The sequence below is a fragment of the Lissotriton helveticus genome, chromosome 10 (assembly GCF_964261635.1).
Source record: "Lissotriton helveticus chromosome 10, aLisHel1.1, whole genome shotgun sequence".
NCBI lineage: Eukaryota > Metazoa > Chordata > Amphibia > Caudata > Salamandridae > Lissotriton > Lissotriton helveticus.
The window spans coordinates 489,219,660-489,238,617 of record NC_136071.1 but is presented as its reverse complement, the minus strand read 5'-3'; the positions used below and the strand labels follow the sequence as shown (position 1 = coordinate 489,238,617).

The window sequence follows — 18,958 nt, the reverse complement described above, 5'->3', positions numbered from 1 at the left end:
ATCCAGTAGTGGGTAGGGTACCAGGCTGGCTAGGGATCATGTCCTGCTGACAACCTCTGCTGTGTTATGTCATGTCTCCCCATAGGTTGGACGGACCTGTGAATATAAACGCCACATCAAGGATAAGTATATCCAGAGGGTGCTTTTGTTGATAAAACATTTTTAATTGAAAGGTGTGATACTATATTAATAATTCCTGGGAGGGATTTATTACAAAGTGTTGCCCTGAAGAAAGCTGTGGACCCATAGGACCATTCACTGGCTGAAACATGTTACCAAATTTCTAGGGTCATAGGACCATTACATACTTGGAATATCGATTTGATTTGATTTGAATGTACTTTATTCGATAAAAACATTTATCATAAAAGTCTGTACATCCCTATACAATCATAATTAAAATCCCATCAATCCATTGTACATACAAGCATACATAGACCATTTAAAAGACAGATAAAAAATATATATATATACAATAAAACACATAGAAAATCTCATAGAAAATCTTATATATGTATAAAACCTTTATCAGTCCACAATCAGAACTTTTTAAGGGGGGGTCGCTTTTAACAGCCTTGATCTAGTCTGCCAAGCGCTGCCCAGAAACTTTGCTACCCCGCATACTACCATCTTGGAATATCCTACTCCTGTTATTTTAATATCCAACATATCTCCATATTAAAGGGATACCTGGAGTGTGTGGTGGGTTTTTAATCTTTAACCCCCTGGCCTTTTCTCTAAAGAGCTCCCTGATATATGTTTGAGCCCACCCTGGCCTTTAGGAGCCAAGGTGAACCCGATGATGAAGCATGACGCTATTACAGTGTGTGAGGGTTAATATACAAAGAGGTATTGCTCCCAATAGTGGTAGCAGCATACCATTACTCCCCTGATTGATAATTGTGCCTATACCTTATATTGTAGTTCTTTCTGGACAGGATATGTTTTTTTATTGGATATCACTTGGGAGGACGTATCCTCTTCCACTTCTTGTGTGTCGAAGCCCCTCTCTACCCTGCAGGCCGCACAACCGAGTTTGTACACAATTTAATTGTGCCGCCTTCGACATGTGCACAACCAGCTAAGCCTGAAAAAAATTGGTTGCATGGCAGTTCTTTTTGTTACATGCTGGTAAAAAAATAAATGCACAGCAAGTTACTTGCACCATGTGCAAACAAGTGCCACATAGAGGCAAAGCTGGCTACTACTTCATGGGCATGAGGGGATCTGGAAGCAGGTACGGAGTATGCATCCCAACCATATAGCTCAAGCTGTCTGAAAGAAACAACATGGCTGAAGAAACTGCACCCCTGGAACTGCAAAGTTAACACATACAAGAAGATGAGGACAAGAGGCTGCATTCCACCACATATTGTAAACACTGCTTCAAAATTATGACTTTCAGACAGCCCAACAAAATAATTGTTGTCAATGCCATGGAAGTTTACCTAAAAAGGGATCACAAAGACTTGTTTAAAAAAAACTTATGTGAAAAAATAAAGTAAAAAATATATTAGTTTAATACTTTAATACTTTAAAAAGCTTCTAAAAAAATTCCAAACAAAAATGTTTTTTAAAAAACTTTAAAAAAAACAACTAAGAACAATCAAATTATAAAGAGATAAACTTTATACAGAGACAAGCATTCAGTCATTTCTGCACGCAACTAGAGATTCTGTGCAGACAGTGTCCGGCTGGATACTTACAGAGGGTTGGGCATGAGGTGTGGTCGGAGACCAGACCTCGTGTCGAAACTTTACTACGCATGGTTGTATAATATGCACAGTGGGGTTGTTCACTTGAAGTAGGTGTTACACATGGTCCATTTAGAATATGTAAAAACAGAACTTTACTGAAAAAAATAACAAAGTTTAAAGTGACATTATAGCTAGATGTTGTAATCTTAAATTATGTTTAAGGAACCTCAGAAATTCAGTGAAAAAACATCTGCTACAATTTGAGTTTTGGTAATGTTGACCTTATCACCTGAGAGTTGGCCAAACTACTTAGCTACATTCTCTAGAGCTGCAAGTAGCCCCCATTACACCAGGCATGAAATGATGAACCACGACTTGCCTTTCCAGTGAAGCCCAAATACAGTCAACTATTACAGGCTTTGGGTGAATGGTGCATCTGGAGAGCTGTATAGCGACAATATTTACTCATCATTCGGAGCTGGAGAAAATGGAATTTGTACCACCGTCTTCATGAACAGAGGAGAATTTATTTATGAAAAACATATTGTTCTACCAAATTGCTGTAATTCCATTTAGCATTTTCCATGGCACAACGATCAAATTTGTCCTGAAACTAAAATCATGCATGATCTGCTTTATTTTGGAGGAGGGATGGCTACCTGTGTAAAATGTAAAACCCTTACCAAATCCCTGGCCTGGGCAGCTTTTCTACCCACAATCTTCCGGTTACCAAGGTTCCCTTTGCAAATTACTTCTATCAAATAGCTAATGTACCTTGCGAGCTGAAATTTAAAAAATTGCAAAGGCTCTTTTTTCTCTGTACAAAGGGATTGCCTGTCTTCTTCTCGACTAACAACATATTTCACTCAGTTGAGTCAATGCAAAGGACGTGGTACCACATAACCAAGGAATTGAAAGGGGCCACCAATTCCTACTTAATTTCGGAATATTGAATATACCAGGCATAGATTTCATTAACGCTTGAGCAATGCAGCATAAATGGTGTTGATAAGAGCACTGGTATTGGAAATGCCTATTTGGGAAAAGGAGTTTATCTTTTTTACCAAATCACAATGTGGTGAGAGGGCTGTGACTTTGATACATGATAATGAGGATGAAGGCGCGGCGCACAGCTGTTTGTTTGGTCTAAGGTTCTGCGTGGTTGAAACGTTTGTACAAGTTACGGGTGCTCCGCCAAGAGACGCAACCGGCCTGGTACGTCGTATTAGATACTTGGTTGAGTGCGTTACAAAGGGAGTAAACGCATCCTTGGAATTGGGCACACACGATGGGTTCGTCATGCAGAGACAGACTCCAATGTGAATTTCAACATTCAATTTATTTGTTCAAAATATTTTCTTTCATTGATTTTCAAAGTTTGATAAGTTCATATGTTCCGATATTATGTTCAAATCATAAGAATCATTGCTGACAGGTTTCAAAGAAAATGCTCCAATGCATTTCGGGCAATAAATGCCCTTTTTCAAGGAGCTCTGTGAACGCAAAAAAATGCTTTTACCATTCAACACAAGACGTCATAATACATTGCATTAAATACGTTTACATTTCAGGTGAACCTGTATACCTTATAACCCAGGATGTCGATTTGGAAGGGTGGGGTTGTTTGGAATGGTGAGGTGAAAAGTCCTCGGGGGGGGGCAGGTGACGAGGGGAAAACTTAGGGTGACGCGAGTTTAGTTGGGGCGGAACACTTACGTGTCCGTGTCAAAGCAAGTAGATTGGCTCGTAATCTGAAAAGAAATTAAAGCAGTCTGTTGTAAACAGTGCCGGCCCAACGTTGCAGAGGTTAATTAGAACGTGGGTTTTAGGTTGGAGCTCCAACTTACTTGAAAATACTCCGAGAGTAGGTTCTGAATGTTCCGTGAAGGTCGCGGAGGACTCACGGAGTGAACGCGGAGTTCGAGGATATTTGGGAGAAAATCGACTGGGCTGGAAGGTGGTCACGTGGGGGGTTGTGGAAAGGGTAAAGGGACTGAGAACAAGTGGATTGGGGCGGCCATCTTGGAAAGGGGTTTGTGTGTTAAAGTAGCAGGTGATAGAATGTAAACAAATACAAAGGTGAAACTCGAGCTTGATGAACAAAGGGTACAGGGTAAAACAAATATACCACCAAGGGTATTATAGAAAGCAACTGAGTTCAATCCGGTCATTGAGACCGTGAGGCTTCATCGCCTGTAGTCTATAAATCCATTACGTTGGAGAAGTGTTTTATTGTTGTCCTTCCCTTCTTTCTTGCAGACAATTTCTAGCACCAGAAATTTTAACTGAGCCACATTGTGGTTGAATTCATTGAAATGTATGGCTAGGCTGGATTTTTGGTTTTTTGTGCGTATATTTGATTTTTGTTCATTGAGACGAACTTTAATTTTCCTGGTGGTTTTGCCCACGTATATTTTGCCACATGGGCATTTCAGTAGGTAAATCAAGTTACTTGAATCACATGTTGCATTAACATGAAGTTTAATTTTGAACCCTCTCATGGGGTCGTTAATGTAGTTCCCTGTGATGATGTTATTACAGCTGTTGCAGTTGTGACACGGTCGTGTGCCAACGTGGGAAATTTGTGGTGTTGGCTCTTTTGCCAAAATTTCTTTCAGGTTCTCAGATCTGGTGTATGCGAATATAGGAGGATCTTTGAATAAGTTGCCAAAATCAGGTTCAGATGATAGTATTCGCCAATGTTTCAAAATTATACTTTTGTATGTTTTGCTATAGGTTGAATACTTGGAGACCACTACAGTCCTTTTTTCCTGTTTTTTCTCTGATCTTTTTAAGGCTTCTTGGCGTGTGACGCTGGATGCTTTTTTGATGGCTTCGTTGAGGGGTTCTGATGGATATCCTCTATTGGCAAATCTTATGGCCATTTCATCCATTTTTTCTGAACATGTTTCAGGATTAGAAACAATGCGTTTTATCCTGAGCCTTTGACTATATGGGAGATTTCTTTTGAGAGAATGCTGATGAAAACTGGTGTAATGTACCGTGTTGTTTTGATCTGTAGTTTTACGAAAAAGATCTGTTGTGAACCCTGTATTTGTGATCTTCACTAAAACGTTGAGGAAGGTGATTTGATGTTCGCCAATACTCCATGTGAGAAAAATTCTATTGTCTTTTGTGTTCAAATCGGTTAAGGCTGACTCCAGGTTTTCTCGTGTGTCTCTCCAGATGAAGAACAGGTCATCTATGTAACGCACATAGAGCTTTAAGTTGTCTGACCAGTTAGGGTTGGCATAAATGTGGGTTGACTCAAACTCTGCCATGTATATATTGGCGTAGGTAGGTGCGGCGCAGTTGCCCATTGACATCCCGGACATTTGAAGATACCACTGGTGTTCGTGTGAAAAATAGCTGTGGTACAATGTAAAAATCAATAAGGAAGGTTTGCAAAGAATCGGTGATGTTGCTGTGCAGCAGTACTTTTTCTACTGCCTCGATGCCACCTCCATGTGGGATCGAGGTGTAAAGGCTTTTAACGTCGGCTGTACATAAGATCAAGCGTTCATCTGTGGAAATGTTCACCTCTGACAGTTTATTGAGAAATTCCGTTGTGTCTTTAATGTAACTTTTGCTTCTCCTGACGATAGGTTGCAAGTATCGGTCCAAGAACTTTCCTGTGGGTTCATGTAGGGACCCTCTCGTGGACACGATGGGTCGGAACGGGGGTCAATCAAGTTCTTGTGAATTTTCGGAAGTATTGTAATTGATGGACTTCTGGGATGTTCCAAAATGTGGAATTTCCTGGTTCGATCATCGATGGTGCCGTTATCATGCGCTTTGATGACCAGATCTCTAAGTTCGGATTTATATGCTTCCGTTGGATTGCCCGTTAATTGCATGTATGTTTGGGGATCGTTGATATGTTTTTGATTTTCTCATCGTACATGCTGGTGTTTAGGACGACTAAGGCGCCGCCTTTATCTGCTTTATCTACTTGCAAGCTATCGTCAGGAGAAGCAAAAGTTACATTAAAGACACGACGGAATTTCTCAATAAACTGTCAGAGGTGAACATTTCCACAGATGAACGCTTGATCTTATGTACAGCCGACGTTAAAAGCCTTTACACCTCGATCCCACATGGAGGTGGCATCGAGGCAGTAGAAAAAGTACTGCTGCACAGCAACATCACTGATTCTTTGCAAACCTTCCTTATGGAACTGTTGATTTTTACATTGTACCACAGCTATTTTTCACACGAACACCAGTGGTATCTTCAAATGTCCGGGATGTCAATGGGCAACTGCGCCGCACCTACCTACGCCAATATATACATGGCAGAGTTTGAGTCAACCCACATTTATGCCAACCCTAACTGGTCAGACAACTTAAAGCTCTATGTGCGTTACATAGATGACCTGTTCTTCATCTGGAGAGACACACGAGAAAACCTGGAGTCAGCCTTAACCGTTTGAACACAAAAGACAATAGAATTTCTCTCACATGGAGTATTAGCGAACATCAAATCACCTTCCTCAACGTTTTAGTGAAGATCACAAATACAGGGTTCACAACAGATCTTTTTCGTAAAACTACAGATCAAAACAACACGGTACATTACACCAGTTTTCATCAGCATTCTCTCAAAAGAAATCTCCCATATAGTCAAATGCTCAGGATAAAACGCATTGTTTCTAATCCTGAAACATGTTCAGAAAAAATGGATGAAATGGCCATAAGATTTGCCAATAGAGGATATCCATCAGAACCCCTCAACGAAGCCATCAAAAAAGCATCCAGCGTCACACGCCAAGAAGCCTTAAAAAGATCAGAGAAAAAAGAGGAAAAAAGGACTGTAGTGGTCTCCAAGTATTCAACCTCTAGCAAAACATACAAAAGTATAATTTTGAAACATTGGCGAATACTATCATCTGAACCTGATTTTGGCAACTTATTCAAAGATCCTCCTATATTCGCATACACCAGATCTGAGAACCTGAAAGAAATTTTGGCAAAAGAAACAACACCACAAGTTTCCCACGTTGGCACACGACCGTGTCACAACTGCAACAGCTGTAATAACATCATCACAGGGAACTACATTAACCACCCCATGAGAGGGTTCAAAATTAAACTTCATGTTAATGCAACATGTGATTCAAGTAACTTGATTTACCTACTGAAATGCCCATGTGGCAAAATATACGTGGGCAAAACCACCAGGAAAATTAAAGTTCGTCTCAATGAACATAAATCAAACATACGCACAAAAAACCAAAAATCCAGCCTAGCCATACATTTCAATGAATTCAACCACAATGTGGCTCAGTTATAATTTCTGGTGCTAGAAATTGTCTGCAAGAAAGAAGGGAAGGACAACAATAAAACACTTCTCCAACGTGAAACTGCTTGGATTTATAGACTACAGGCGATGAAGCCTCACTGTCTCAATGACCGGATTGAACTCAGTTGCTTTCTATAATACCCTTGGTGGTATATTTGTTTTACCCTGTACCCTTTGTTCATCAAGCTCGAGTTTCACCTTTGTATTTGTTTACATTCTATCAACTGCTACTTTAACACATGAACCCCTTTCCAAGATGGCCGCCCCAATCCACTTGTTCTCAGTCCCTTTACCCTTTCCACAACCCCCCACGTGACCACCTTCCAGCCCAGTCGATTTTCTCCCAAATATCCTCGAACTCCGCGTTCACTCCGTGAGTCCTCCGCGACCTTCACGGAACATTCAGAACCTACTCTCGGAGTATTTTCAAGTAAGTTGGAGCTCCAACCTAAAACCCACGTTCTAATTAACCTCTGCAACATTGGGCCGGCACTGTTTACAACAGACTGCTTTAATTTCTTTTCAGATTACAAGCCAATCTACTTGCTTTGACACGGACACGTAAGTGTTCCGCCCCAACTAAACTCGCGTCACCCTAAGTTTTCCCCTCGTCACCTGCCCCCCCCGAGGACTTTTCACCTCACCATTCCAAACACCCCCACCCTTCCAAATCGACACCCTGGGTTATAAGGTATACAGGTTCACCTGAAATGTAAACGTATTTAATGCAATGTATTATGACGTCTTGTGTTGAATGGTAAAAGCATTTTTTTGCGTTCACAGAGCTCCTTGAAAAAGGGCATTTATTGCCCGAAATGCATTGGAGCATTTTCTTTGAAACCTGTCAGCAATGATTCTTATGATTTTAACATAATATCGGAACATATGAACTTATCAAACTTTGAAAATCAATGAAAGAAAATATTTTGAACAAATAAATTGAATGTTGAAATTCACATTGGAGTCTGTCTCTGCATGACGAACCCATCGTGTGTGCCCAATTCCAAGGATGCGTTTACTCCCTTTGTAACTCACTCAACTTTCATACATGAGACAATCTGTGAGAAACTGGGTTCTTGTTGCAGTACCCCATGCCTGGTTTTCGATGCAACTTTGACTGAGGTGAACTGGGCCCTTGCTCACCAGTTCCCAGTACCAATGTTCTTTCCCTAACACTGTACACAATTGGCACAACTTCAGCAACCCCTATAAGTCCCTAGTACATTGTACCCCTGGTACCTAAGGCATTGGGACTGAAGAGGGTCCATTAGGGCTGCAGGATAAATTGATCTCACCAGGATCATACAACTGCCATTGCATGCTCTGTCGATTCCCGCTTTTAGAAGTTAACATTGGTGGCTGCCCGTCAATCGGTAGCTAATTACCATACTTTAACCCCGACTTCTTACGACCCCATGTGCCCCTTCCCACATTCCTCATTTAAACGTGACCCTCCCGAGTCTCTCTTCTCTCCTTCCAATATAAACATCCTTTCCATATCTAAAACAGCATCTCTCATGTTTCCCTCCGTACTCATCTCCTACCTGCTAGGAAGCAATCATCCTCTTCACTCCACCCCAAATAAAGTTTCTCCTCTCCCTTTCACCCTCCTATCTTCAAACAACACTTTAGCCCCACCTCGCAAAACGCCCTCCCCCTCATCTCCACGTGATTAGCACCTGTGACACTTGAAAACTCCTGGGCTTCCCTGAGAGTAATACAATTCCCATAATGCATTAGACACTGACAAATACTGGAATATTAAACATGTTAATGCAACTCCAAACAGATGGGGCAGATGGGGGTCGTAAGAAGTTGGGGTTAAAGTATGGTAATTAGCTACCGAGTGACAGGCAGCCCCCAATGTTACCTTCTAAAAGCGGGGTCCGAATATGACAGAGACACTAGGGGGAATGTAAAGAATGCATTTTAGCTGAATTAATTTCTGAGACTAAGAAAAGAGGGTGGGCAACCTCAACCATGGGATGTTGTTACATTGTTTTGCTTATATTGTCTGATGGAAAATGAAAGCATGTGTAATTGTTATTTTCAGTTTTCCCTGGCGAAGGGCCCTAGAGGCCCGAAATGCATTGGATTTTAATAAACTGCTACAGACAAATTTGGCTATAGTCGTGTTCTTGCAGTGAGGTTCGGATGGCCCGGCAGGAGCATTAGAAACTTGGGAAATGGCTTTTCCTTGCATGAAGACTAAAATTATTTCAAAAGGAAAATATTCATCAGCACTGGAATGATATAACGTTTTGAACAATGGAAAATAGGAATATGAGAAGAAAAATACATTACAAATGCAATTTTGGCTGTGCCAGTGGTTAGGGGCAGAAAGTGGCCCCAAATGTGTTGTTGTTTAGTTACACATCCCTGTGTGCCATGCTCACAGACACTGCATGAGGTATAGCTAAATCACCCCTACTGCAGGCCTTACAGCCCTAATGCATGGGGCACTATCCACCATGTGTGGATATATCTGTATGAGCAGATATAACCCTATAATATTGAAGTCCATTCTTGGATATTATAAGTGCACAGGGAAGCCATAGAGAGTACATGGGCTGGATACTTGTCATCATGAGTTTCCTAGCTCCATGATGAATTCACTCTACCCTAAGATGTTTTGTACCAAACATCTTGTCTTTATAAAACCTGTCTGCTGCCAGTGTTGGATTTATTAATACATGAACACAGGGGACACCTTAGAGGTCCCCTGAAAACCTACCAACCACTGGTGTAGTCTCTGACCAGTCTTAGCCAGCCTGCCACCATCAGACCTATTTCTGACATCATGGGGTGAGACCCAGAGCTCTCAGAAGCCAGGAACAAAGCCTGCTCTGGGCAGAGTGCTTCAAACCTTCCCCAGGCCAGGATGGTGTTCCAAGTGGGGAAGCTTTAAAGACGATGTCTCCTTTGAAATGCGACCCAGGCATCTCCAGATAGTGGAGGATGCCAATCCACCTTTCTTGCTCCACATGTGGCGGGAGGACAGGCAGGCAAATTAGGAACTGGGTCCCCATTCAGCCTGCACCACCCCAAAGGTGGGGCAAGAGATGTGAAACCTACTTTTCATTTCCCGCCACATTGGTTTGAGAGGGAATTAGCCAATTAGGGTCAGGGTAGTGCCCCTTCCCCCAGGAAGTGGTCACTGAGAAGGTGTAGACACCCTAAATGTAGGTACCACATAGGCTACTACGCCACCCCTTTTAACGCCCCTAAATTTAGTATTTATGTGGCATCTTTGGGACTTGCAACTTAGATTCGACAGATACAAAGAAGATAAGGACAAAGAAGAGAAGTTGACCCAAGGACTGAAGCCCTGCTGCAAAAATGTGTGCCAAACCCTGCCAGCTGCCTTCAGAACTCAACAATTGTGGTGTGCTGTCTCATTCTGCAACTGTGAGGCCTCCAAGAATGCCAGAGACCCTCCAGCTTTCGACATATTGCCAAAGAACTCCCTTTGAGTAGAGGTGCTACTCTCCTGCAGTCTGCCCGTTTCCTAACTTGCTGCTCCCTGGCAACTCTGATGCAGCACTCAAACCAAAAGTTGTACACCAGCCCTGGAGGATCAAATATGTCTCCCCTCCAAGAGTGGAGTCACCAGGATCTACCGGAGCTGTGCTGCACCAATACTTGGGGTACGGAACCTTTTGCAGCATTCACCAAGACGAAGAACTCAATCTGGACTCCATCGGCCCAGAAAGCAAGCACCTGTTGAGGGATATTAACACCCCTGAGACCCACTTTGTGAGTGACCTAGCAGTCCCAGAATCGTCTATTCAAGCTGCCTGCCCCTGACCGCGAGGACATCTTGACGTGCGCTGCACAGCTGACCTATCTGCTCTGCACCCAGCCCGCCTGGCCTGGGTACTGACAAACCAGCTGTGTTCCCGCAGACCTAAGGCCTTTGCGACCTCTTACCTCAAGTGGGACTCCTCGGACTTACCTTTAAGCCCCCTTGTGCAGTGTGTTTTCAAGTGGCCCCTTTCTTCGTAGCACACCAGCTACAAACGACCTCAGCACCCTGCTTCCAGCCTAATCCGGGACGCTCACAAGAATCCCCTGGTGGAACATTGGGCCTGGCCTTGCTATTTACCTAAATTCCAAAGGTGAACCTTGAGATTCAACTGTGTGATTTAATATGCATTTTTCTATCTTCTCCCATTGACTTCAATGGTGTGTAATTGCGCACAAAAGTGATTTATTTTGCGAACCTGAAAAATTCATATCCTAAAAAGTACTTACAGTAGAACAAAGTTCTTGATCTGAAACATTACAGAAAAGTCTGTGTTCTTTTTATCAATTGGTCGTGGCTTTATTCTTAAGTGTTTGTATCATTTGTTGCCTCTGTGAGTTCAACAAATGCTTAGCCCTACCCTCTGATAAGCCTAACTGCTCGCACACACTACCACAAATAAAGCGTTAGTATTATCTACTTTTGCCTCTGTATACCAATCTGGGGCTCACTGGACTCCCTGCACAGCGTAATTCATTTTTGTGCACTCTACAGAGAGCCAGCTTCCTACACGTTCCATTATTACAGCATAAAGAATACTATGCACAAACAATGGGGACTCTTCTCCAGGTCTCTGGATACCTTTTGGGATGCTCACCATGTAATATAGACTAAGCAGAAAGCAAAGGTAGTCTCCACACTTTATGTGAAAATTCATAGAAATGAAACAGTTCACTCTATCATCTCTCAACATTGGGAAGGATATATTTCTGAAAGTCAATGAGCGAAGATGGCAGCATTAAGTGAAGAATATATCTCTGGGCTACCGAGTGCATGTGATTTACCATAAGCGCAAACATCACTTGTACTGCAACACAGCAGAACTTCTCACAATACACAGGGCACTCCTTGATTCCAGTTGGTTGGGTAAGGCAGAGGCTGCTGGCTTATTTAACTATCTGGGAGCTGCTCTGCAGAAAAGATCATTTAGAAAGGGCTTATATAGCAACAAACGGTTGTCTATGGGAAGATGTGCAAGTTAGCCCACACCGTTTCTGCTTTAAGTTTGTGTAGTCAGAGCTACCTCCTACAAACTTCCTCAAGGTTGCCACATTCATATCTCGCAGGATAGGTGCACAATGTTGGTAGGGGCCTCATTCACTGCATCAGGGAGATTGGCTGAGGCATATAACATATCACTGACACTGAGGATTCTTTAATGAACTGTATGAACCAAATGTGATGCCCAGAGATGCCTGGCCTGAATGTAATAAATTATTTGCGGGTCTCGTGTGCATCCTACTGGTTTGAAACAAGGTCACGACCGGTCTGACTTATTTGCGCCATAGGAGGATGTCTGGCAAGGAAGTGTTGGTTTTTGGTGGCCTTCCTGAACGAGGAGACAATTGAAGGCAAGAATGGGAGAATAAGCAATGTGTTTTCACACATGCATGTACTTATGACCCATGTGGCTAATTCAGGTGCTAGGAACCTTGGAAACGAATTTGGAATGAATTGGCATTGGGCAAAAGCGTTCTTTCAATATTCTTGCCTTAAATGGAGTAAACGGAATGGATGAGCACTAACCAATAACAGGCGCGCTTCAAGACTAACGAAATGCAAGTTTTTTTGATAAATGATGGAGTCAATGAACCCTCGTTTAAGGAATGGCCAGGTAAAAAGGGTAAATTCATTGATAATGGAATGTAACCAACTGGCAGTATGTGTTGACTTGTAATGGATGGTAACTGTTATCACTGTGTATCTACTAACTTCAAAGGCCTGCTTGAAATGCATCAACTAAGGAAATCTGTCAAAAAGTTTTCCTTACACTGCCGGGCGCCTCCTAACTCCACTTAATAGGAGATTCACAAGGAGGAAGCCCCAAACCAGAAGTAAAAGTGTCATTAAGGAGGAGCTCCACGGTTTTCCACAACAGGACTCAAGGATCTGCAAGTCATCTAAGGCAGGCATTATAGCAGGCATGTATGTTTCCAGACACACTAGGACCAGTTAAGTTAATTATACATTACCCCCCTTTCTGCATAGTGAAAACTCCAATCTCGAACTTGTGGGTGATAGGAAGGTGTTTTGAAGATGGTGCAAGTGACATTAGGAAGCAATTGTGGAGGAGTGACACCTAAGGGACATAGGAATTGACTGAACAGGCTGTTTTATGTACTACTTATTTCGCATAAAATGCGACTTTTTGGAAAGAGCATTTTTAATATTGCGAGTGTGACCAGCTAGTTTCTTCCACATTAGAATCCGTATTTCCAAAGAACTGTGCACCGATAATGGTTGAATTTAAAATATTTACGAATTAGAACTTCACAGTCGGGGAAGTGACGAAGTTGAGCACAGGCGGGGAACGCTCCAATCTCATTAAACGCAATCCACTATCAATTTAAAAATCTGAATATGGACTGTCTAATGAAAGGGATGCCGACTGGTGGTGCTCAAAGAAGTAGCTTTCTTGTTTGAATGTTTGGGGTTGTAAAGACTTTTGGACTGTAACTGAGAATGGACACCGTGGAAGTCAAACGCATGCCTTTGCTTGTTTAATGCCCTTGATCACCGACTAAATGCGGAAAAGCCTCAGATTCAGATGCAAAGCACTGCGCCTGCTTAACAACAGAAATCTTCAGAGAGCCACTCCGGAAACATACCAAGGTTAGTGGCAAGAGCGACGGGAGATGAAATGTGGAGCACTTCCAAGGAGGTGCACCACTGCAGCAGAGCCCTACGTGCAGAACACCTACGCATGCACCTGCCCTACCTACCACGCTGCTATGGCCATGCAGAACTGTAGGGGTGGTGTCAAAGGGCCATTTAAATTCAGATTTGCAATGCAGTCAAATAAAAACAATATTTTAAAGTGTTCTTATACATAAATATAACTCTAATACAACTTCCAGCATTATTTTATTTTTGCAGTACTGACCTTGGTCCACTATTTATTTTGCTCAAATCTGGCACAAAACAACCTAAGTGAAAAAAGACACTTCCCTGTTCTTCTTCCGCAATGGAAACGTATGCAGCTGCGCCAATGTACGTGTCTGCTGGCCCCCAGCCTGGTAATCCGACCCTACATTTCAAATCAGGTCGTCCAAATCCCCTACTTCTTCAAAACTAAGATTCCACTCGTCATTTCTATTGCACCCCATCCGGATCGGTAGCACGCCATCACTCCAGTACCATAAATAAACAAAGCTCCCAATGATAGCTCAATAAAGGTCACCCTCGACACAAAATATCCAAGTGCCAAAAATATAAATTGTTGCAAATATCCACAAATGATCCTTGTGTGAGCAAAATCTGACCTCCAGCTGATGAACATTAGATCATTCACCCGAACCTCCATGTCTTCAAATATGACACTGATCACCAATTAAGCACTACAGGAATCGCACAGGACAAATGAGTCAGGATAGGGGGCAGAGCGTTCATGGTGAAAACTGTGAAACTCTGGAATACCATGCCCACCTCCACATGTTGGAGTCAGAGCAGGACTTTAGGAAGGCCTTAAAAACCTGGCTTTTCAGCTTGCCTTAGATCAACCCCCCACCACGAATCTGCAACTTAGCGGCAGGACACCTCTACTGAGGTAGCCGTGTGCCTTATAAACTCAGATAATTGATTGATTGATGGATTGATTAATTAGAGTGATCTCTGATTGGCGCTAGGTGTGGGTGGACACATGTTCTAATGCAGAGTCTAAGGGCCTTTTACATATACATTGTGGGTTTAACTCTAATGCAGGCCGGCACAAACAGAAAGTGGCCACCACATCGCAAATAACCACGTTGAAACTAGCTCAAAGTCAAAAGGGAGTTGCCAAAAATAGCCATCTTTTAGCGCAATAACATCTGGTTCCCTTTCCACAGACCATCAAAGTCATCTCACGCGTTCTTTGGTGAACCCTCCAGAACAGACTTCAGGGGGGGATTGCTCTTCATTCCACTGTCCGTGCTGTACCTGGTCTTTGGCCCAATAGCAAAGTTCAAATGCCATTGCCGACATTACAAGTACCACCACAGATATTAGAAGGGCGCTTCTAAAATGTGCAGCCTTTCACGTAAGTGGCCGCAAATGCATCTCAAGCATGCAGCCATAAATCATATCCCTCAATCTTTCTTGGATCTGTGGCCTCAGTGGAATCTCATCCACAGACAGAAGAAACACGCTTTCATCAGCTACCTGCATTGAAATATTTAAATGCAAAAAACAGTATTATTGAACTGGACTCACAATATTATTGCACTGGGATCTAATATTGTCAGACCAGACAACCAATATAGGAAAGGTGGTATAAAATGTCACTGAACACAATATGAGGGAAAAGGAAATCCAGTAGTGTCCACAGTATTGAAGGAGACATACAATAGTAGTATGGATGTATGACATTACAACGCATGCTTTTACCACGCATGCCTTTACAATGCGGTATTTACAACGAATACCTTTACAACGCATACTGGCAGATGCATCAAAGTTATGTTTTGCGAGTCCTTAATAGCGAATTTTAAGGAATCGCTATTAAAGACTCGCACAACAGGATGCATGTAGGAATCGCAATGTTATTAGCGATTCCTACAAATTCCTTATTTGCGATTCGGTAATAGCTAATCGCTAATAAGGAATGGCATTTGCTAATGTTCCGCTATTTCAAGGGTGCCAGGGTGTCCAAAGGACACCCTGTTGCACCCCTGAAATGGACCTGTGCACAAACAAATGTTACACACACACATGGCGCAACATGTAACTTTGAAAAATGCACAAAAGTGCATTTTTCAAAGTTTTATCAAATTACCACGAAGTTCAAATTCATGGTAATTTGCTCCCCCTATTAGCGAATTCGCTATTTTTGGGGGTTTCATGCATTGCATTTAAGGAATCTCATTGTGGGATTCCTTAAATGCAAGAGCAATTTAAGGAATCGCTATTTAGAGATTCCTTAAATTGCGATTTCTGCATTTGGGATGATGCATCCCAAATGCAAAAATACCGGGAGCAAACGGCCAGATTCTGAGAATCTGCCCGTTTGCTCCCGGTATTTTCTTTGATGCATCTGGGAGATAGTGCTTTGGGGCGCTGGATAGTGAATAGTTTAATTCACTATTCCAACTCCAGTCCCCGTGGATAGTAGGGAAGGTGTTAGATAGTAAATTAAATCTATTCCCTATCCTAGAGCGCCCCCCAGCGCAATGCGTTGTAAAGGTATTCGTTGTAAATACCGTGTTGTAAAGGCATTGCGTGGTAAAAGTTGCGTTGTAAAGGATGTTTCCCTAGTAGTATACATCACTATAAAACTAGGCATAAAAAAATATTGAACTAGGCATTCAGTATTATTCAACTGGACATCTATAGCATTAAAGCAGGCATCCAATATTATTGAGCAGGGCATTTAATATAATTGTCACCCTTCTAGTTTTTATTGTCCTATCATGCAAACAACTGGCCTACTAGTAAAGCATTGCACTTGGGTATTTGTTAAAGCACATAGCAGGCCCATGTAATTGCCAATATCCTTCACCAGCAGCATTTTCTTTACACTAGTAAAAGGCTTTTCAGGGGATCCAACATGTGAGATTGATTTCCAAGCCCTGAAGTTAGATCACCATTACAATTAAACCAGGACGTGACTCTGTACAAGCTGAAGAACTTCTCGAGGAAGTAAACTCTACATTGATTTCCCTATCGCTTCACATCCATGACTGCGCAGCATATCTCAACGATGACATCGGAATGGATTGATCTCCCATCATACATAGCGTGACATAAGGAACACATTTTCTTTTGGTATCCAAGGCATCTATCTAGACACTTAGTGGTTGGCAATTGATCTCAATAGATAACCCCTAGATTGACTGGCCGATTAAATGACTGTCATGGGATTATCACTCACCTCTATAGCCAACTTGCCAATCACAACACAAAAAGCCTCACTTTTCAGTGCCACAGCGCTCACAACCCACTGTAGGACCAGCAGTCACCTCCATGACCAGCCTGGCTTATGTGGTACCCAAAGTGTTACGGTTCTGGCATTGCAGAGGCCACAGCCAGCCCTGGGGTAAGCACTTACCTCCTCAGCCTGCTTGCGCAGGGCCTTCTCCCGCTCATACTGCGTCAGCAGTTGTTCGTTGTCCTCCTTCAGCAGCTCCAGCTCCACCTCATGCTCCTGGTTCTCCGTCAGCACAGAGTCCAGGTTCTCCAACACATTCACCACCAGCGGCATAAGTTCCTTGACCACCTCCTCATCGTAGCAGCGGATCAGGCGCTCAAACTCCCTGTAGATGCTGTTAGCAAGGCCCGACACCCGCTCAGACATGACCGAGCCCGAGCAGTAGTCATCCTGGTACACCACCCCATCGTCAATCTGTATCTCCATCATCTTGGCTACTAAATGTTGGTCTATCACTCAGGGCACGAAGGCAGCTTCAGGCAGACCTCTGTATGCCTTGAAAGGCACTGGTGGTCTGTTGTTTTGTGCAATAAATTTGTATATACAGAATCAAAAGCAGAAATAATGATATAGGTTGCAGATTCTACATGCCTTCTCGGTCTCCCATTGAAAAGGGCGCTGGGTTGTTCCTGTATTTACCAGGCAATTTTACAGGTGCAGGGTTGGGTGTGTTTCCGCATCAGCATGCACATCCTTTGGCTGGCCAGTGCCCGGCTTACTGCAGGATTCATCCAAAAACCCAGGCAACCTTCCCTGGGGGTCCAAGCGTTCACTGGCCAAGCATTGCCTTCGGGTCCCCCCCCGAACAAGTCCCTTAAAGGGACGGATCAATGTTGCCCTCAATTTAACGGCGACAAAAACATAAAATCATAACCCTTTCCTTTTAATTCCCCATCGCAGCACGTCGCTAAAGGACGGATGCGTCCATCCTACCGATGGGCCGGGTTGTTCGGGCAGCGAGAAGGCATCTTGGGTTTTCTAGAGCCCTCTCGCATCCATTGATGATGCACCTGACTCTGCGCACCCCTCCCCCTGCCTCGGAAAGGACCACCGAAAGAGGGGCAGACACACACCTGAACGAGCCCGAACCCCGGCTTCTCCCCGTTTCTGTCGTCTGGTCCGCCCTACGCCCCCAAGCCCGGGAATTACAATGACAGGGCGAGCGTCCGCGGCGGAGCCTCCTCCCTGCCGGCTGTGACAGCGCTCCTTGGATCCGCCGGGCTCGGCCTCCTCCCTCCCTGGTCCCCAGCCCCCTCCCCGCCGGGCTGCTGATCTGACGTCAGGCTGTCTGCATTCTGGGTAGCGGGGCCAGCTGATTCATTCCAGCGCCGCCACCTGCACTCCTGCTATTTCCTTATTTTTATTTTATTTTTTACAACCCTTCTGTGCAATGAAAACAGGCGTGGTATAATATTCCTTCCGATAAATAAGGAATAGACCAGAGCTCGGAGTGGGAGTGCGTCTTCGGGCACCGTTTTGTGCAGTCTCCACACCTCCTTCGTATAAACGCGGTGTCCACTGTCATCGCAGATGTGGAGAAAAATGGTCCGAAAGGGCACTCCCTGTCCCCGGTGACTCATGGGGCCGCCCGGAGCTGTGCAAAGGCGGTGTTACATGGACAATGCACTACGATGCTCAAACATGATCTTCCTGTGGGTCTAATCATGGGTGTGTGACCCTCCTCCGTGAGAGCCAGGTTCATAAACTTATTGGTGTACTGTGAGCCCAGGTCACATGACCTAATTTTGAATACAAATTGGGATCGGGTTTATGCACTTGTGAAATGCGTGCAATTGTATCCACCTGCAAGACTGATAATGCTGTTAATTCATTGAGGAAGTCTCCGCTCTTCCCTCTGCTCATATAGGGCCATATGTATCAACAAACTATTTTGCATTCCTAAATAACGAATTTTAAGGAATCGCTATTTAGGAATTGCAAAATGGTATGTATGAAAAAAATCGCTATTTTTTAGCGATTCCTTAATATTCCTTATTTGCGAATTCGCAATTTGCAAAATCGCAATTAAGG

At 43.3% G+C, this 18,958-nt stretch overlaps 1 protein-coding gene across 1 annotated transcript in view; it reads right to left on the bottom strand.

Annotated features, from left to right (window-relative positions):
• Positions 1-18,085, bottom strand: part of MAPK8IP3 (mitogen-activated protein kinase 8 interacting protein 3) — a 683,833-nt gene extending 665,748 nt beyond the window's left edge. The window contains exon 1 of the mRNA XM_078662972.1: positions 17,048-18,085. Within this exon, the coding sequence (XP_078519098.1) occupies positions 17,048-17,356 (309 nt within the window). The 5' untranslated portion in view covers positions 17,357-18,085. The remainder of the gene's footprint in view (positions 1-17,047) is intronic.
• Between the last annotated feature and the right edge of the window lie 873 nt (positions 18,086-18,958).